Source organism: Anguilla rostrata, chromosome 12, assembly GCF_018555375.3.
Source record: "Anguilla rostrata isolate EN2019 chromosome 12, ASM1855537v3, whole genome shotgun sequence".
Classification (NCBI taxonomy): Eukaryota; Metazoa; Chordata; class Actinopteri; order Anguilliformes; family Anguillidae; genus Anguilla; species Anguilla rostrata.
In genome coordinates, this window is record NC_057944.1 from 29,111,456 (window position 1) to 29,131,225 (window position 19,770).

The 19,770-nt window shown below is 39.9% G+C and overlaps 1 protein-coding gene across 1 annotated transcript; it reads left to right on the top strand.

Moving 5' to 3' along the window:
* LOC135236352 (homeobox protein otx5) lies at positions 1-6,963 on the top strand. The gene is made up of 3 exons (XM_064302655.1): positions 1-707; positions 3,793-3,944; positions 4,206-6,963. Exons 1-3 carry the CDS (start codon positions 611-613, stop codon positions 4,842-4,844), a joined length of 888 nt encoding a protein of 295 aa, XP_064158725.1. The 5' UTR covers positions 1-610; the 3' UTR covers positions 4,845-6,963.
* The last annotated feature ends 12,807 nt before the right edge of the window (positions 6,964-19,770 follow it).

The following is a 19,770-nucleotide window of genomic DNA, read 5'->3' on the forward strand; positions in this document are numbered from 1 at the left end:
TTTCTTGATGCTCGCAGTTAAGTGGTCTCACCCCAACTCAGCAACACTCGCAGAAGGAGACCCGTCTTAACAGCGCCGAGAGACACGGACAGTAGAGTGCTGCCAAGGGACCGACAGATTCGCGGAAGGAAGAGAAGAGGCATTTCCCTCTTCAGCGCTATTAAGGGCATTAATCTAAAACGCACGTATCTGCTTGAATAAATACCCCGAACCAAAGCGTCAGCAATAGCCTAGTTCATGCGATTCTGTGTGCGAAGGGAGAACGAGTAAACAGATCAAAACCAAAAAACAGTATACACCTCCTCTTGGAAAGTTCTACAGGTGTCTACACGGGCGACACAGGCAGCAGCTGTGCATTGCACCTTTGCTCTTGGCCGAGGACCCGAAGTCCAACTTCGCCTTCTGCGACCGCTCGCCCAAATCAGGCTAATCGTGACACAGCGGAGAGGGGGACAAAACAACAAAATTAGACAGAGAGAGACAGAGAGACAGAAAGGGACAGGCAACCCGCGAGACTCCATTCGGTGAAGGAAAACCCGGCCCCTGGCGTAACAGTGTATGAGAGAGAGAGAGGGAGAGAGAGAGAGCGTTTAATAGAGCCGGCACAGGCATGATGTCTTACATTAAGCAGCCTCATTACGCCGTGAACGGGTTAACTCTGTCCGGCACGGGCATGGACCTGCTACACTCCGCAGTAGGATACCCGAGTAAGTATCGCATTTATTATTATATTTTGTATTACTAATATGTATAACCGTGTTAATTTACGATACAATATTGTCATTCTGGTTGGTAACATACTTTTTTTGCGTACTTGTCCTGTTGCTTTGAGTGTAAGTCTTTATTAATAGCTGTCATGATAACCAAACTGCTACAAAATGGAAATCCTTGTTTTTAGTATGTCTATGTGGTCATTTGACCGTTGGTCGAGTGTTATTCTCTTTCAGTCTGGGATTGTGTGGTAGTGGTCCCCAGAAACTGGCCAAGATCAGACTTTTACGCGCCATGAGGGAGATACAGGCGTGGAAATGTTTTCAACATTTAACCACAATAAACGAAAATTAAATAATACAACAATACGATTTCAGCCCCGTCAGGTATTCACAGAGGCCGTGATTCTATATATGGGCAGTGAGATACTTTTGATTTCAAAGAAAAGAGGCTTGACTGAACTGAACAGTGGACGCAACAGCTTTCTCCACATTTGCGCTGCCGATGCACCTGAATTCCAAACGATAATACTGATTGCGTGTTTGTGAGTGCGTGTAGTCTGTGTACTTGTGTGTGCGTGCGAGTATCTGCATTGCATGTTTCAAAGAGCAAAACACGACGTCCACAAAAACTCATAATCTCAACTGTCTGGGGAGGGGATTTGAAGCGAAGCAATGTCATGTGATGAGATTTTTAAAATAGTTTTCAAGAAATGTTTATTTTAACAATTATACTATCTGCAAAACTAAAGATAACCAATGCGAACTTTATAAAAGAGTTATCGGACAGCGCAGGTGTTTCAAGAAGTCTTTTTCTCAAGGTGAAATGCAGACACATCAATACAAGCAGTCCATGGAGGAAACACTGGGAGTAGCCCACCTCGTTAATTACCAAGACTGCATCTGTACACCTGTTCACTGCCAGGTGTACAGATGCAGTCTTGGTAATAGGCTATGATATACTAAATATATAAGGAAATGCCAAAATGATGTCACTCAAAACCGTTAACCAAAAACATTTAATTTAAAAAAATCATGTCACAGACGCCTCAGTTTTTCTTCTCGCAGCGATATTTCGATGAATAACGGAACAATCTTAAAACTCCGCTATAATTTCGGAAGCAAAGCGAGAGGAAATTTAGCTTGAACATGTGAAGGAATACGCAGGTATACGGTAATCGACTATATGAACACTACTTCGCTTCCATGGGCTCTTTTAGGAAAAAATAATTTGACAACAAATGGATTATTTATTCATTCGTATTTTGCACGGCATTGTGGCTCCATTTTTACATAGTCATTGTAAAATTCCCGAAATTGTGAACTATTTAGTTCTATACTGCTAAATTTTACGAAATATCCCACTAATCCACGGGACCTGCAGTTAAAATAATTTAAGGAACATTTAAAGACGCTATATTCTCCCTTATTATACTGTATATCATATTATTAAAGGAAAGATAAAACATATTAAAAGTATTTCAATATGTCGGCCTAATTCTGAAAAAATCTGAACAGCATGGTGCAAACAAACACACATTCACTTATTGTTGTAAGGGCGGAACGAAAATGATCACTGAATGCTAATGCAAGCAATTTCGTTGCAAACGAGAAATATTTTTATAAATCGAACAAATACGATTTGGTAGTGAAAAAAATGTTTTTGGATTAACAACACACAGCTAATTGTTTATTTCTCAGAAAATTAGGTATTTATAACAATAGGTTTACGTTTTAGATCCACAGTATTGCAACGAATACATCTTCGATTAAAAAATTCTAATTGGCTATATATCGTTCGCTGTGGTGGTTGTGTGACAGCCCACGTGTGTCCGTCTTTTTGTTCATCCTGTCATTAAAAGGATGAATAGCAAAGTCCATGGATGGAGTTCCCAAATCTTGGTCAAATCATAGCCCATTACACGCGCGAAAGATTGATATGCCCTGAACTTGCTAAAAGCAACTGGAGGAGGTGTGCGCTTTGAGTATCGCTGTAGCTGTCATATGACATCAACGTCCAGTAAATAAAAATATAATTTAAGCAAAATAAAATGAAAGGCCTGTTTTATTTTGTATAAAAAAATATAACGCAATCCTGTTCATTAGCCCACTATAGACTTTTAATATTACCTATAGCCTACTCTGATTGAGTCTAAATGCTGGTCACTAAATAACCCCCCCCCCCCCACCCCCCACCCCAACACACACACTTTTTGGCGTACAGAAAAAAGGCAATGTCCACCGAATTATTCCTGTTGTATATAAAGCATAAATCTACCGCTTACATTTTTAATTCAAAATTTCTACACGTTGAATTGAACATTAAACCTCAATTAAACTGAAAACAAGCCGCGTAGGGAGTTAACAGTAACAACAGTCAAAGGTAATGTTACTTTGCCCCATAAATTATAACTTGAGTATGTTTTAAGTAAAGATAAAGGCATACTTCGTGAAGAAACATTGAACTAGCAACACGAATCTCAACAAATTGAATTTAGTTTTTATTTCATATTCGCTTACGCTCCATTAGGCGGAGTCTCCTTCGCTTTTTGCGTTCTTTCTATTCTTACTATTTCGACATTTACGCGCATTACGGTAAACGTAACTGTCCACAAATTCATTATCAATTCAGCCCAGATCTCTTTGGAATTTAACCAAACGTCCGGCACTGGAAAAGTTTCACAAATATCCATTTGCGTTTATTAACCCGACTGTATGTTCTCTCTCGTCTCGCTGTGTTAAGTCTATTCCACTATAGGTATGACAGGCCTTCTGTAACACCGATGCCTATAGAACTGTCCACAGTTTCCTGGCTGGCCCATTAAAAATCAGAAAAATATAATGACATGACTGTTTATCAGCACTACTCTTGCTCCTTAATGTCGATATCACATTAACTATTTTGAATGCATCAACAATATAAACCACTTTTAATTTCCATTGCAAACACTACAGCTTCAGCTGCCAATATGTTCTTTAATGGGAAATAAAAACACTGAAAACAGCAGTTCTGATAGGAACCGGTGGCTGGCAGGAGTAAGAAGCTGCTAAAATGGAGGCTGTGCTTCTCCGTGCGTTGCAGACACCCCGCGGAAACAGCGCCGGGAGCGGACCACCTTCACTCGCGCGCAGCTGGACATCCTGGAGGCGCTGTTCGCCAAGACGCGCTACCCTGACATCTTCATGAGGGAGGAGGTGGCCCTCAAAATCAACCTGCCCGAATCCCGCGTGCAGGTGAGTTTGGGGTGTCAGGATGGGGGGGGGGGGGGGCGTGCTGTACCTCAGTTCTCTCATCTTGTTCGTACATTGGTATATTTTTGATTGAGTGGAACTGATTCCCAGTTGATCACAATGCACGATAAAATAGGATCGATTGAATAAATCTAATGGCCAGTGTACCTCTCCAGAGCGGTGCTTTGCTGGCACCTTGGTCTTGGTGCTCACAGCGACTGTAGCACTGGCCTCATTGACCGTAGTGTTCTTTCTCTTTCTCAGGTGTGGTTCAAGAATCGACGCGCCAAATGCCGCCAGCAGCAGCAGCAGAGCAGCGGGCAGTCCAAGCCCCGCCCGCCCAAAAAGAAAGCCTCCCCAGCCCGGGAGGCCGGCTCGGAGCCCAACGCCTCCGCCAACGGGCCCTACAGCCCAGTGCCGCCTCCCCCGGGCACCGCCATCACCCCCAGCTCCAGCAGCGCCAGCGCCACCGTGTCCATCTGGAGCCCGGCCTCCATCTCACCGCTGCAGGACCCGCTGTCCGCCTCCACCACGCCCTGCATGCAGCGCTCCACCGCCTACCCCATGACCTACAGCCAGGCGCCGGCCTACAGCCAGAGCTACGGAGGCTCCTCCTCCTACTTCACCGGCCTGGACTGCAGCTCCTACCTCTCGCCCATGCACCCGCAGCTGTCTGCCACAGGGGGCGCCCTCAGCCCCATCTCTGCCTCCTCTATGGGCGGGCCCCTGAGCCAGTCTCCGGCCTCCCTCTCCTCCCAGGGCTACACTGCCGCCTCCCTGGGCTTCGGCGCCGTCGACTGCCTGGACTACAAGGACCAAGCTGCCTCTTGGAAGCTCAACTTCAATGCGGCAGACTGCCTGGACTACAAAGACCAGAACTCCTGGAAGTTCCAGGTCTTGTAGAGAAATATGAAGGGAGGAAGAGGAGAAGAGCAGGAGAGAAGTGAAGAGCAGAGAAGAGAACAACTGGAAAAAATAAAACAAGCAAAAATACTCAGAAGACTGGCAAAGGGTTGACAAATTATTTCAGTCCATGAACGCCACAGACTGAGTACACTTTTCTTGAAAAAAGTTTTTGTTTTGTATAACTGCTATGCATAAGTGTTAAAATGCCTGGGTGTGTTATTTTACATAGAAGACAAAGACATTTGTGCAGTTTGACTCTACAAGTTCTTTTCCAAAAGACCTGTATCAAACTGTACTTTCAACAACAGGCAAATAGACTATTGAATATTAGTTTTGGTTTGTAGGGATAGTTAATTTTTTTTGCAAGATAAAAGCTGTAAAAAAAACACATTTACCACGATTAAGATTGCTAGAAACATCACATTTTTGAACAATTAGCAATAATACAATTAAAAATAGAATATGAAAGCAAAATCATCAGCACAAGGTTGAAATATGCTTTTCAGCATACACTGATTGCTTTCAACCAACCATATAATCCATATAAACATTTGAAAAAGCATAAATCAGCAGGATCAGTTAGATATTTGCAGGATTGCAAATGTGGAGAACAGGACTTCAGTACAGAAACCTCCAATGGACTGAGGGGTTTATAATTTATAACTTATATATAGATTATAAAGGTGAAAACAAGGACATTTTCATCACCAAATAAAATGAACGTTATCCTTATACGTGATCTTTATGTGCGTAATTATGACTAAGAAGCCCAAGCAGTTTTGTATTTATAGAGTAAACTGGTCAATCACAGTGTACATGCAATAGACATGTAAAAGGTGAAAGCAGGGTAGGACATGATAGAAAAGCTTTTTTTTTTGTTTTTTTTAATGAGCATACAGCTGTAAAGGATCAGCATTTACATGAGATCAGCATTTACATGATCAGTGCTTTCACGTCCTGCTCTCATCTAGGTCTTCTTAATGTCTTACATTCCATTTGTCAAATTTTGTTGTGTTGGTTTGTTTATGTACAAAGCTGCTTTTCTTGATTATATATAGTGATACAGCTATGAGCCAAATGCACTGGTAGACAGCCATGTGCATGGAAGAGCTGGGGGCTGGAAGGGGGGGGTGGTCAGGTCCTCCTATTTTAGCAAGAGAGGACTCAAGAGAGGGTGAAAAACTGATGGGACATACTCTGGGACAGAGTGGCACAGAGAACAGTGTGACTGTTTTTACTGCATCGCCCTGGACCAACATGAACTCCAGAGGGGGATGGAGGGGAGGAGGAGGGGGGGGAGGGAGGTGTGCGGGAAGGGAGTAAGCCTCTTGTCCCAGACGCTTTGATGCATTACACAGTGGAAGTACTAGTGTATTTGCACAGCATTCTGGGATACCCAAGGAGGACAAAAGAAGCACCTTTCATGCTTCCATCACATCCCATGTTTCAGAACTCTGAAGCGTCCCATACTTAAGTACTGAATCTACCCTTGATGACTTAAATAACCCTGCTGCCGAACACTGTATTTATGAAATGTTTGCTAGACAGAAATCATGATGAAAGAGAAGGGAAAAGCCATAGCTGCTTTACCTTTGCACAGAAAGTGTGTAGTTTCTCTAAGTCACTACCAGCAAATGAGTGAGGGGCACTGTTACGTGTTAATGTATTATTTAAGTTTTTTAGTCTTTTAACAGTTTCATGTTACTTTAAATTTGTGAGTCCTTTTGAGTAAAATTGTGATCATTTGTTTGAAGTTAATATTCTTATAATTATTGTTATTACTATTATTATTACTAGTAATATTCTACAACTTTCATTAAAATTACTGTTATTTCTTTTTTGTTTAATTTTGTGAATATTAAACTTGACTTGAAAAAAAAAATGCAATCATCTCAACAATGTTACACAGACAAGACACAACACACAACTGAACAAGAATCTTTTTCGTAATGTCTAGAAAACTGCCAACTTTTTATTTTTCTGTTTTATGGTTTCTAATCTTTCTTTTCCAAGCAGTGTTTTTCAAACTCAGGGGTTTATAATAATATAGATAGCAACATTAGGTAAACAATGCTGTAATAGCTGTTAATCATTAAATTGAACCTATGCCCATTTTTCCAATTTCTTATTGTCTTTTCATCCACAACAACATGCTTGTTAGTTTTCCCTGGTGGTAGATTTTGAAAGTTAACCAATTAATTTTGAGGAATTAAAAAACGATGAAAAGACTTTGGAGTTTAGTGTGCTTCATGATCAGGGTGTAGCCACTACATGCCACTAGGAGCTGAAGGAAAGTTCGTTGTCAGAAGAAAAAAATCTGAATGCTATAAAGATTCGGTAATTATAGAAGACATGCGCACTTAAGATGTCTCACATTTCTATAATCTTAAATGTTTCTCTTGAATATACATCCAGATATATCCATCTCTGAGGCACGATCATTTAACTTGCACAGATGCATGATGTATTCAGATTTAGTGTATATTTACTGGAATGCTTTTCAGCCTATTCCAGTGTACTCGCCGATACACCTTACTGTTCTTTGCCAAAGAGCGCCAGCTTAGCACCATGTATAAGAAAACAAACACACAAACCCCCCACACAGCACAAGATACATTTCCATTTTCATGAATTTATGATTCTTATATTTTTATTTTTGATTGCAGTTTTATGAAGCGTGCCTGAAAATGATATTGTACATGAAGTTGGGAGATTAACTGACCATAGCTTGTCATGAGTGTTTTTATCATTTGATCAATACAAATTTTAAAATATATTCATCACCTTGGCAACATCAAAGAAGACCGTTGTCATGCTGTGTGATTCAGTTTATCACCTTCCGACAACATGAAGGACTCCACCACTCTCTGTATTCTACTTTTTAGCCCTGGAGCCAAATGCCACTGTAACTGTAACCAACAGTTATATAAATATTTCTGATGAGGTAAGCCTATCAACCTAGGTTGATCAGTCATGGTTTAGAAACATTTAAGAAATTTTAAGGTTGACCACAGAAAAGTATCATATGGGATCATTCATGATATGAATACTTCACTTTTCTAACACTAAGAATAATAGGTAATGTAACATATAACAAATATAAATGATCCCCATATTGATAGCCTATTACATAGCTAATGCATGTAATTGTGTGAGAAAATGAACAAAGAACATATACAGAAATTCAGAATCAGTGCGTTATTAGTTAACTTCCAGGTGCAAATTTTTTTTTGCATAGGCTAATGAGGAAAATCAGTCTTTAAAATCTACTAGTATATAAGCAATATTTTAAATAAATATTTGAACCCCAGACTAATAAGCAGGTGCACTTCTTAACATTAAATATGCACAGTAAAATAAAATTGCAAATATCAGAAAAAAGAGTTCATTTTTTTCATGTTTCACCATGTGATAAGCATGGTCAATTATATTTAAGTTGTTCAGTTCACTGAAATTAATTTAAAATGGTTACTGTTTTCAGATAATTTCCTGAACTGAAATGGAATAGACCCTGATAATATTTGAATATTTGAATACGTACACAAAAAATGTATCAAAACAAATCCACAAAAAAATCAATTAAGGAGAAACATTGCATATAATAACAGATGGACTGGTCTGTTAATTCCTTGATATTATTCATTTGAAAAAAATGAGTAAATGCAGATCTCCTAAAATGTTTTGGAAAGAAGAAAAGGGGATTCATATGTCTACAGCAATTGACCATCTCAACATCATCTACCATCAAGTCATGGTCAATTTTCTGAAATGAAACACATTTAAGACATTGCATTGTAGAAAAAACAATACTAACAATATTAATGAAAAAGATGTCTCTGAGTCGTCGAAGATAACTAAATCAAAAATTTAAAATAACATGATTCAGTGGCTGTTATAGTAGATGTCTAAGATGGTGCATCTTATGAAAAAAACGAAAAAGCTGAGAAAATGAAAAATTCCAAGGCAACTTAATTCACTAGATTTTTTAGTTTCGAGCTTCATTTAGATATTTAAGATGTCATGCCAACTAAAATTCATTGTTTTGTTCAGAAATCTTACATTTCATTGTTAGTGTCAAATTGAGTTCTCCATTTTTTCAACAAAGAAATGCAAAGTTTCTGAAATAATGAACGTTAGTTGGCATATCTTGAGCTCATAATTAAAAAATCAAAGTTAAGCTGAAACTAAAAAAATTAGTGAAGTAAGTTGCCTTGAAATATTGAGTATTCTGAACTTTTCTTCACAGTGTTGTGTATGGTTGAGTTGTCGGTATACATAAAACCCATAAAGAATGTTCCTATTTATTTCTAAAAGCCTTTTTTTATTTAGGGGAAAAAATAAACAATGGACTGATTTATTACCATTTAAAGTTAAAGTACAGGAAGTTGGGAAACAGAGGGACAGAGCTTGCCCCAGTGCGTCTGAATAATCCCAGAGTGTAACATATGGACTCTAAAGCAGGGAGACAGGGCGGGAGACACAGATACACTTAGGACTTAAAATATGATTCATTTCTTTTTCCTAATCCCTGGCAAACAAGCTGGCCACCAGGCTGTTTGGTAAATGCAGCAATCACTAGGACAACCAGGGAGTACTGGGGTCCTTCACTCCAATTTCCCTTCAAATCGATTTCTAATCCCAGTTTCCCCCTACTTTTTCCTGCTTGGGGTGTGGGGAAGTACATAATAAAAAATCTACAGTTCAGATTGGAATGTAATTATTATTATTATTATTATTTTGGAAAAATTATGTACACAACAGAGGAGCTGGAAGAGCCAATTGTCTGTGTGGGACCAGATTTCTCATCAAAATTCAGAGATTCAGGACCAACAGGCCGTGGAAATATTAGGCTATTAGGAAAAAGCCGATTTGAAACTAATTTTAAAAAGCAATAACACTATATACAATACACATAAAATTGTCTGAAGTTAAAGTCGTCTCCAAAGATATTTTAAGGTTTGTTCAACGGAGCTGCTGATGCCTCCATATCCACCACAGGATATGGTGCTTCAGGACTATGCTTTGCCTCAATCCTTGAGTTACAAACGGAAATAAATGTTACATTTTTCTTTGCTTGCCCAATCTCTTCAGTCAATGTATGCAAACTTTGGAATAATCATGATTCTTTGGGTAAAACAAAGCAGCTTAACATTAGTTTAAAATGGTTGTCCAGTTACACCACGCACATGAGGTTAGACAAAAACATTTGTGTTAAAACATTTATTTTTCTAATTTTTGAGGACTCTATCTACATATAAACACAGGAGAGGACAGAAATGCAGAATATAGACAAGGATTTCAGTGTCCGATGATGACCAGTGTTTCTCAAATACCAAGCTACACTCCTCCATTGTTTAAGAATTTTAACTCTCTTAAGAACAAATATTGAATTGAATTGATGGACATTTCCCATTTTTTCTGATAAAACAATATTGGTTGAACTAAAAATAAAAAAAATAAAAAAAGGATTCTCCCATATAAGTAACTGATTACAATACCACATTTGAGTTGGCTCAGCTTTCAAGGTTCAAGGTTCTGTGGATTACAGATTCTAAGCTCTAGTGACAAGCCTTTTATGTTGTATTAACACATATTGGGCTGTTCTTGAGTATTATTTAAAAAATAGAAGCAATTTCTGCCATGGGCAGTAGTGCTGTAAATCGAGTTGTGTCTCATTCCAAGAAAGTACCAACGCTCAAGTTCTGGCTGGCCCCTCCTGGTGTATGCTGGGATAGGCTCCGGCCCACCACAGCCCTGACCAGGAGTAAGTAGTATGGATGGTTGGATGGATGGAATTTTGCCATGACTTGTTTATTTTGTCCCCACAAACACCTATTTATTATGTTGGCCCAGTGTCAAATTCTTAGTTACATTAACTTGTAACGAAGACAATTTTGTCTTTGTCTTTGAATTGAGTAATAAAAGCTCAAAAGTGGTATCAGTTAATCAGTTACTTAAGAATTCTACTTTGTCATTTTGACTTTGTATTTGAATGGAGTAATGAAATGTACTTCAAAAACAAAACAAAAAAAACTTATAAAGAAGTGCTGGTAGAAGTGCTTCAGGGAAAGAGGAGTGGACTAGCACTCAACAGCCAGGAAAGTAATATACTCAAGGAATCCTAACCTGGGTAAGGATTTCTGGAATATTCCTTGGTAAAATAAATAAATAAACAATTAAAGAGGTATATATACCTCTCTAAACATTACACATAGGCCTATAGAAGTGAATATTCCTTGCATATACATATTTAGACATAGCTATACACACCTCTATACGTACATAATTAGTATGCACCACAGCATGTATTGGTATTGAATTTCCATAAATATAATACCAGTGCATTTTATTTGTAAAGGACCTATTTATTTCTAAACTGGGCAGGGAATGTTGGCAATACACTACTGGTGTACATCTTCATGGGTATACGCCTTTGTAAATGTTGCTGCTGCACATTTAATTTCACTATATATGTCCATACACTCCTGTCAAATTTCATGTCAGTTAGTAGTACTGTCAGTTGGCTGACCCATCCTGATGGCAGTAGTTTAAGCAGTATGATAGGAATGAAAACTTGATTGATAAGACAATGTCCTTTCTGGATGGGCAGCAGCAGTCCTGTAGGTCAAAAATGGGATCTGATGTTCCATTATTATCAAGGAGAGCAATCAAGAATCACGAAATTCAAAACTGAATAGTGTGACTGAATTATTTTTTAACACCACAGGCACCATAATACTGCGCTGTCAGAGCAAGACCTGACTGCTTACCGCAGTTACTTCATTCATGCAAACACCTGAAATTAGAAAGTAGGTTTGTGAGTAAAAGTTAATGTCAGAGTTTTGGATTAATGCTGTGGCCCTGGGTTAAGATTAGGGTTAGGATTAGAGTTTGCAGAAGAAGCCAGTGTTGGACATAAAGTCAGCATTCAGATTAGGGTTAGAAGGGGTTGGAATTAAGGTAAAAGTCAGAACGTGGATGGAGGTTAAGAATGGATGGTTAAGGAGGCCTAACATCCCTGGCTGACAGGTATGTTAGAGACAGTGAGGCAGGTGGAAGTGTGTTTGGGGTGTCTGTCTCTGTCATAACCCTGTGTCCCTGTGTCTGTCTCTGTTGTAACCCTGTGTCTGTCTCTGCCATAACTGTGTGTCCCTCTGTCATAACCTTGTGTCTCCCTGTCTGTCTCTGTTGTAAGCCTGTGTCTCTCTGTCTGTCTCTGTCGTAAACCCTATGTCTGTCTCTGTTGTAACCCTGTGTCTATCAGTCTGTCTTTGTGTCCTGTCCCCCTGTCCCCCTCCAGCTCCTACTTCCCACCCTCCTTGCAGTTTGTTATTTTTACTGATCTAATTTAGAGAATGTCCCAATCCTCTTACCGCAGTGCCCCCTCAGCACTTCACTAAGTGAATTAGTCAGGATTACAGTCTCTCTCCTGCTCTTCCTCTCTACCTCCTCTCTGCTGTCTCTCTATCTCTCACTGTGTCCCTCGTTCCTGCTTCCTCTCTCTGCAGCTAGGATTACAGCCTTCTCTCCACCCAGATGACAAATTGGTTCCAACATTACCCATGACAGCTGCCCCCGCAAAGCATGCTGGGAAACAAACTTTAATTAAACTCCGCCCCATGGCGAGCAAGGATAGAAACATCGTCATCATCATCATCATCATCATTGTCAGCACTAGCAGGAACAACAAAAACAGAAAAAAGGCATGATGGTCAGTGGAAAATAACACAAAAATAAGCTGCTGTTTCTCACATTACATGAAATACATTACAGGCTGCTTCCTATCCCAGCTGTTACTTGGTTTCATTTACTTTAATTTAGTACTGAATTAAAAGTTATTTTAAGCCATGGTTTTCATTGCTGGCCCCACACCGAAATTGAAAGGAATGGTATTTTTCAGAAGTTCTCCTTTTTTTCCAAGGTTCTTTGCTTTGGTGACAAAAGTTACCATACCTAGGAATTGTATGCATGGATTTTGACTAAACCTGATACAAGCTTAATTTTACCTTTTCTCTAAGTCCAATTATGGTACTGACTGAATGTCATGTAAATGATAACTTGCTTGGTGTGCAGGATGTAAATGTCAGACAAATAAAATTACATATCCTGAGGGTATTAATCTAGATGACTACTTATTTTCTCATATTACATGCTGTCCCTGTGATGTCCAGCATGTCCCATAGGATTTTGAAAACTCTCGCTGGTGCCATTTGAAACTTCACACCTTTATCAGGCTTAAGCTTTAAGTTCTTAATTCTGCTTCCGATTTGTTTCTCAATACCTTATGCATGCTTGTGTTCAGAGCCCGATTTGTATATGAATGCATAAAAACATCATGAAAAATGATGTATCCATTTTTCAGTGTGTAATTAAACTTTTTACTTTCAAGAATCAATGGCAACTGACATTTTTAACCCTTTAAGACAATCTTATCCAGAAAGGGCCGGTGTGAGCACAGGCTTTAATTCCAACCAAGCAGTTACACACCTGATTCCACTAATCAAGGTCCTTAGCAAAGACTCCAGTGTTTGATTAGTAGAATCAGGCGTGTAACTGCTTGGTTGGAATGAAAGCCTGCACCCACACTGGCCCTTTCTGGATAAGATTGAGGACCCCTGCTTTAAGATGTAAAGTCAGAAATATGTGATTAGAATGTTCTTAACTAAACATTATAATCCCAATGTAACTGGTAAATGAAAGCAGTGAAGTTTTACAACACTGCCATAAAATTTAGAAAAAAACCTACTCTTCAAAGGGTAAATACAACAAGGAAAGGGTGCCTTTTGAAGAAAAGGGAAAGTGCTTTATTCTCAAACCGTATCTTTAAGACTTTTTGAGTCTGAATGAGAGAACACTACATGGATCACTGTATGTCAGAAATTCTGTCAATATGTAGCTAGTGTACTTGATTTGCTTGTCTAATGCTACAGTCCCGGCAATGTAACACACTTATGTGTCTACACAAGAGGTTTTCTATTTCTCTCCTTTCTACATTGTCGTTATGTCCATGAAGCTTACTACAACACCGACAATGTCGAATCGTGTGTCTGGTGCAACTGTGATTGTGACGCCTCTGTCTCATGATTACTTCCCAATAAATTTGCTTTGGTTACTGTCATGGTTCACTGCAACACAAATCAACCTGCTTTCAGGTTTACTATAACATGACAATGAACCTGTTAGCACTGATTTAATCCTAACATGAAACAAAGAGTGAATCCATATCACCAGCACACAGCCACACCCCTCACAAGTTCAGCCTGTGCATTGAATCCTCGTATTATACATCATGTTCATTCCAAACGGAATATTATAAAAAATGCTCATTCCACAAATCATGGAATACGCAAATACAGTATACATTTCCTGTCCACAAAGAACCATGGACAGCCAGTTGTTATAGGACCAAGTGAGCCAAGCAGGTGATACCATGTCAGGTTCCTGCCAGTATGACACGTGTTACATGGGGTCACCTGGGACCCTACCCAGAGTAATCACAGCCTTGCGGTACCTGGACAGGGACCCATGGCTGTTGTGTAGGACCTGTTCATCATAAACAATGTCGTAAACAACGTTACAAACAATCTCTGGACCTAATCTACTCCGGGAGGGAGAAGGAGAGACTGGGGGAGGGACAGATGTAGGAGAAGAGCAAGGGAATGTAAAAAGCCATATGGCTATGGGGAAAAACAACAACAAAAAACCCAAATAGATAAATTAAAAAAGACCATCAAAACAAGACCAAACAGAGGGGGCGTGGGAGAATTGCATCACTATCTCCATGTAAGCATAGGACAGCCACATGTAAGTTGGGAGGGGGGTTGCCGCTCACACAACTTAATCAGGAGAAAATACCCTCCGGCCACACACACACACACACACACACGCAAATACACACACACTAAAACACTTTAATGGACTCTTTAAAGCTGTAAAGCCCAGCACTTCTGAAGTCTGCCTTACAATGTGTGTAAAGTGATAATGCGTACGCATGTTTAGACATTCTCCGTCTACTTAAATTCTCCATCTACTTCCACACTCTCTCCCTTCTCTTTTTCCCTTTCCCCTTTGCTCTCCTTCCCGCAGTCTCCTATATTGCCCCCTCCTATGTCCTACGTCTCTTTCTGCCCCTCATATCAACCCCCCCCCCCCCCACACACACACTCTCAATAATTCCACAGCACTAGTAGCTTCCTAATCCACTGTTGACCTCAATCCAGTGATGTAATGGGTCATGTGACCCCGTGAAGGGAGTGGGGAGGTAATGTAGGGAAACAAGACTTTAATCTCAACTGCGGGAATGCAGCGGACCAATCATGCACAAGGAAAGCGTGTGGGATAGGGGGAGATGAAGGGGGGGGGGGGCTATTTCCATTTAGCTTCATATATCAGAATGGAGAATTTCCCCTTTTTAACATGCTGTTTTCATGGCCACTGTTTTTGTTTTTGTCACAGAATACTGAATTGTTTTTTTGTCACGTTCAACAGGAACAACCAATCTGTGAAGCAACGTTATCCCACCAGACAGAAAACGGTCTAAGGGGGGGAGAGGGATTTTCTGGGGGTGCCAGCCATGTGCGATAAAACACCAGGGGACTGCAGGTGTTGCTATAAAAGATTCAGAATCACAGAGACCATAGAATGCACAACACAGATAACAAATTCAATTTAAATCAATTCAAAAATTTAATCTCCTATCGCTTTGTAACTGTTCTATAACAAAGGAGGGGCTGTGGCTATGAGGTCAGGAAAGGAAGGCCCATGTCCCAGAACAGATCTGAAAAATCGTTAGCAACAGTGCCATGCAAGTCAAAATTTTTAAAAATGTTCCAGAGTTTCATCGCAATGAAGAAGTGAACATGCTGAGGAGACCATTTAAGGAAATCAGGGTTGTCAGAAATTCTTCCATAACCAGGCGCACAGCATTTTATTATGAGACACACTTAGGAAACCTTAGCAAGAAGATTCCAATGGATTCCACAAAAATTCACACAAATAACTATTAGCCATTTTTATGATCTTCTGCTGATATTGATACACTTCAGTGTAACATAGGGAAAAGATGTAAAAATCGCTAACTAGTTCAAAACAACCTTCAGTATATTTTGGAATGGGCTTATGGAAGAGGTTAAATTTAGAGTTCTAAGACAAGCTGAACAGGCATATTTAGCAACTAAGGACGGACCACTGCTTCTACTGTATTCATCCATCCAATAGAAAACAAGAGCATGAACAGGAAGTCTCAAAGAGAGTTGATCTCTGTGGTGGATTCCCTTCATTTTTGTATTTACTGGGAACACAAAGGGACTTCCCTTACTTTAGTTGGGCCACTCATTTAGGTAAGGGCCTTCGCTTGTTGACAAAAAAATTGAACTGTACAAACTGACCGGCAAAAGCCAACAAATAATATCCATCCATTCATCCATTATCTATACCTGCTTATCCTGGGCAGGGTCATGGGGGGTGCTGGAGCCCATTCCAAATAAATAATATCTAAATTAGAAATAGGTCATATAGTTCAATTGTCACAATAATAATAATAATAATAATAATAATAATCAAAGAAGCAGAATATTTTAAATTGCGATACAAAGAGCTTTTATTTTTAATTTTTATATTGATTGCTGTCATTAGAGGGAGTCCTAGAGCAGGATGTATAGAGAGAGAGAGAGTGTGGGGTGGGGGGGGTAGAGACAGAGAGAGAGATATAAGGAGGTGGGGGTGGGTGCGGTGTCTGCTGTGGATAGCCGCTGAAAGCTCTTGCACGTTGCTGTTCCTGACCCCTCACCTCCACCCAGCTCAGTGGGACAGTGTGATCAGACACGCACAGGCAGGGCGCAGCACTCCACACCGTCTGCACCCGCTGTTCTGTACACTGCTGTCTGGCACAAGCTATTTTTAATAATTTCAAAAAGTCGCTGTGCATCTAAATCTGGGTACAGAGTGAACGCGCTTGATCTAGGTGCACCCACATTAGCGGTGTTCAATCATGGGCCCATGATCAGAGCGCTTGTGGGTTACTTCACACTCATCCTCGACGCGTTCGTAGAGTTGCGCGCAGCCATCATTGGTTATGCGCTTGGGGGGGATTATGTGTGCGGTGCCATTGTGCGGGAGTGTGGTTCAGCTTGGTCGCTGTGCGCCAGGTTGTGCTTGTGGCTGTACAAGGTTAATCTCCCTGGCCCCGCCCCCCCCCCCGGCTGCCTCACCCCCTCCCCTGCGTTATGCTCTAATCTCTCTCCCTCTCTCTCTGTGCTAATCTCCCCTCCCTCCATCTGAGTGTACTGCTGTTAATCTCTCTCAGTTCTTCCTCTCTCTCTTTCTCTCCCTCTCTCTCACTCTGTCGCAGTGCTAATCCGTGATCTGTCAGTCAGCACTTTGAGCCACAGACAGACGGATTGGCTGTAATCCCCCAGAGCGGCACAGATGGACCAGCGCTGCACAGACCTTGGGGAAGGTGAACACAAACACACAACGCTCCCTCCTGCTCCAAATGTATGCACACGCGACATGCAACAAGCACACACACTGCCCTGAGAAACACACACACAACAGGTCCATGCCTGTTTAATTAAGACACGCAGAACAGGCATGTTTGCCAAGGGATAGTAGCAGACGTGACTCACCCACATAGGCAGACCGTAAGCCTTGTTGCTCACTGAGTCTCAAAGACATGCACATACAAAAGGCTCAGACGAACTAGCACAAATGCCAACCCCACCATGTACAATTATCCAAAAAGACCTTCATAGACTTGAATTTCCCAGCCTGAGATAACAAACAGAATGCTCATACAGCACACACATACACAGTGCTAATGATCAGTGTAGATAAATTACACTTCAGTAGATCACAGTAGCTTGACTATTTGTACAAAAACTAATCTGAGAAAAGTTTTGGTTAATTTTTTCTTGCCAATTTGACATATGTAACAGTCATCACTGATACATCAGTTGGAGACCATTCTTCAACTTCTTTAACTCACAGGAACAGCACATTTGCCCATAGAAACACAGACACAAGGCCCACAGCTGGATGTGTTAGGAGTAAGTGACACACGGTAGAAGCAGATTTTCCACTCCACTCCTGACAATCTATCACAAGAGCCCGAAAATGAAAAGAAAGTGCTCAACTTCTTCTCAGTGGTTCGTACAGTACCAAGTCCAAGTTTAAACACATTCATTTCACTGTTTTTCCTCAAAGATGATGACTTCGGTAACCTATCCTGATGGAGATCTGTTATTGTGTAGCAATACAAAGGCTATAAAGGCTAAGAACACATTTCCTCAGCAATCCTCAATTTATTTTTATTCAAAGCGGTCAACAATTTCTCAAGCAAGAAGAACACTAGCTAACTAACTAGTTGGCAAAGTAACTGACACTATACCCACTTCATTTAAAACCTGCCCACAACCTTACGGTTTTTGTCACATTTTTTTTATAAACATACAGAGAAAAACTGAAAATTGGGCACGGAAGAATCCATCAACAGCACAGACACACACAGCCCTGCATTCAGTCAACATTGTTCTGAATGTTGACTTGTCTGACAATTACATAGAAGTTTTAGTAGTTTTTTTGTCACAATTGTTTAATTAATTCATGTCATAATTTACCAATTTGTGTATGGAAATCAACAAACACCTGTATAATTTTTGAGTCAAAGCATACATGATGATTGAATCGAAGCCACATGACACAACACTATGCATCGGCTTTGCCAGATCTTTTATCTGGATCTTCACAGCCCCAGGACTAAGATTATTGTAAAGCACTTGCCATTATCAAGTATTTCTGTAAATGGGTTTAGTGTGAACTACTACTATGGCTACTCCATTAGAGTTCTTGGCTAGAGCTTTTGTGTTGGAGCAAAGATTTTCGACATGAGAACATGAACAGATCACATCTCCATCGTAAACAGATATGGGACGCTTCATACTATACTGAGCTAGTGTTCATACATATCCCAGGTGAAAATCAGGTAGCAATTTACATATTAACAGTAGATTAATATATTTAGGTGAAGCATGACAATTTCAGCAGGGCTGAAATTTAGCATGTAAAATGTTGTAAATTGCTAAAACAACAATTCTGTGGACTGTGTCTCAATAAAAATCTACACAGCCATGAGTGCACTTTCAGAACAGATCCAGTAGAGTCTAATACAATTTGAAGGAATTATTAGAATAAAATACAAATTAATATGTAAATTATTTAGGGCAAGGTGGAGTTCCTGACTCGCAGAATTTAGAGGCCAGTATATAATTAAAAATGAATGAATGAATTTGTTTGGTCATTACATAGTCCAAGATAAAGTACATAGAAAAATAATTGTGGCTAAGATTTGATTGATGTGTTGTTTCCAGTGTTGCCCAGAGGAGGTAGATCAGATGAGGGATGCTGACAGTGGTGGGGATAGTTAGGAAGAGGCAAGGATTACAGTTAAATGGAGACAGCACAAAGGATAAATGTGCCATGCCTTTCAGGATCATTAAACTTGTTATTGTCATTGTTGTCATACTTTGTTTTGAGTGTGTATTTATTTACTCATCCATGTATACATCATTAGGGCACACTGTTGGTTGTGATAACTGCTAATAAAGTGCAAAGTGAGCACAGTCCCCTGATAATGAGAATTCTGGTACAGTGCTAAAGTAATACACTTGCTACAACATACAAAAAAAAGTTAAATAAAATAAAGCATATGTAAATGACTTAAAATATTGGGAATTTGAGTGAAAAATAGGTTGATGACCATGGCTTGACTTCATTATCAATTGCGAATTCAGAATAGAAATATTTTATAAATGAGATTCCAAATTAAAAAAATAAAATAAAAATCGATGTTCTCCCGTCTTGTACTTTTGGAACGCACACATCGCCCTTTCTAAAATGAACGAACTAATATACATATATATATATA

Bases quoted from the DNA above. Each gene is read 5' to 3' on its own strand.
- LOC135236352 (XM_064302655.1), top strand. From the start codon at position 611: ATGATGTCTTACATTAAGCAGCCTCATTACGCCGTGAACGGGTTAACT. The intron at 708-3,792 runs GTAAGTATCGCA...CGTGCGTTGCAG, and splicing joins CTCCGCAGTAGGATACCCGA to ACACCCCGCGGAAACAGCGC. The intron at 3,945-4,205 runs GTGAGTTTGGGG...TCTCTTTCTCAG, and splicing joins TGCCCGAATCCCGCGTGCAG to GTGTGGTTCAAGAATCGACG.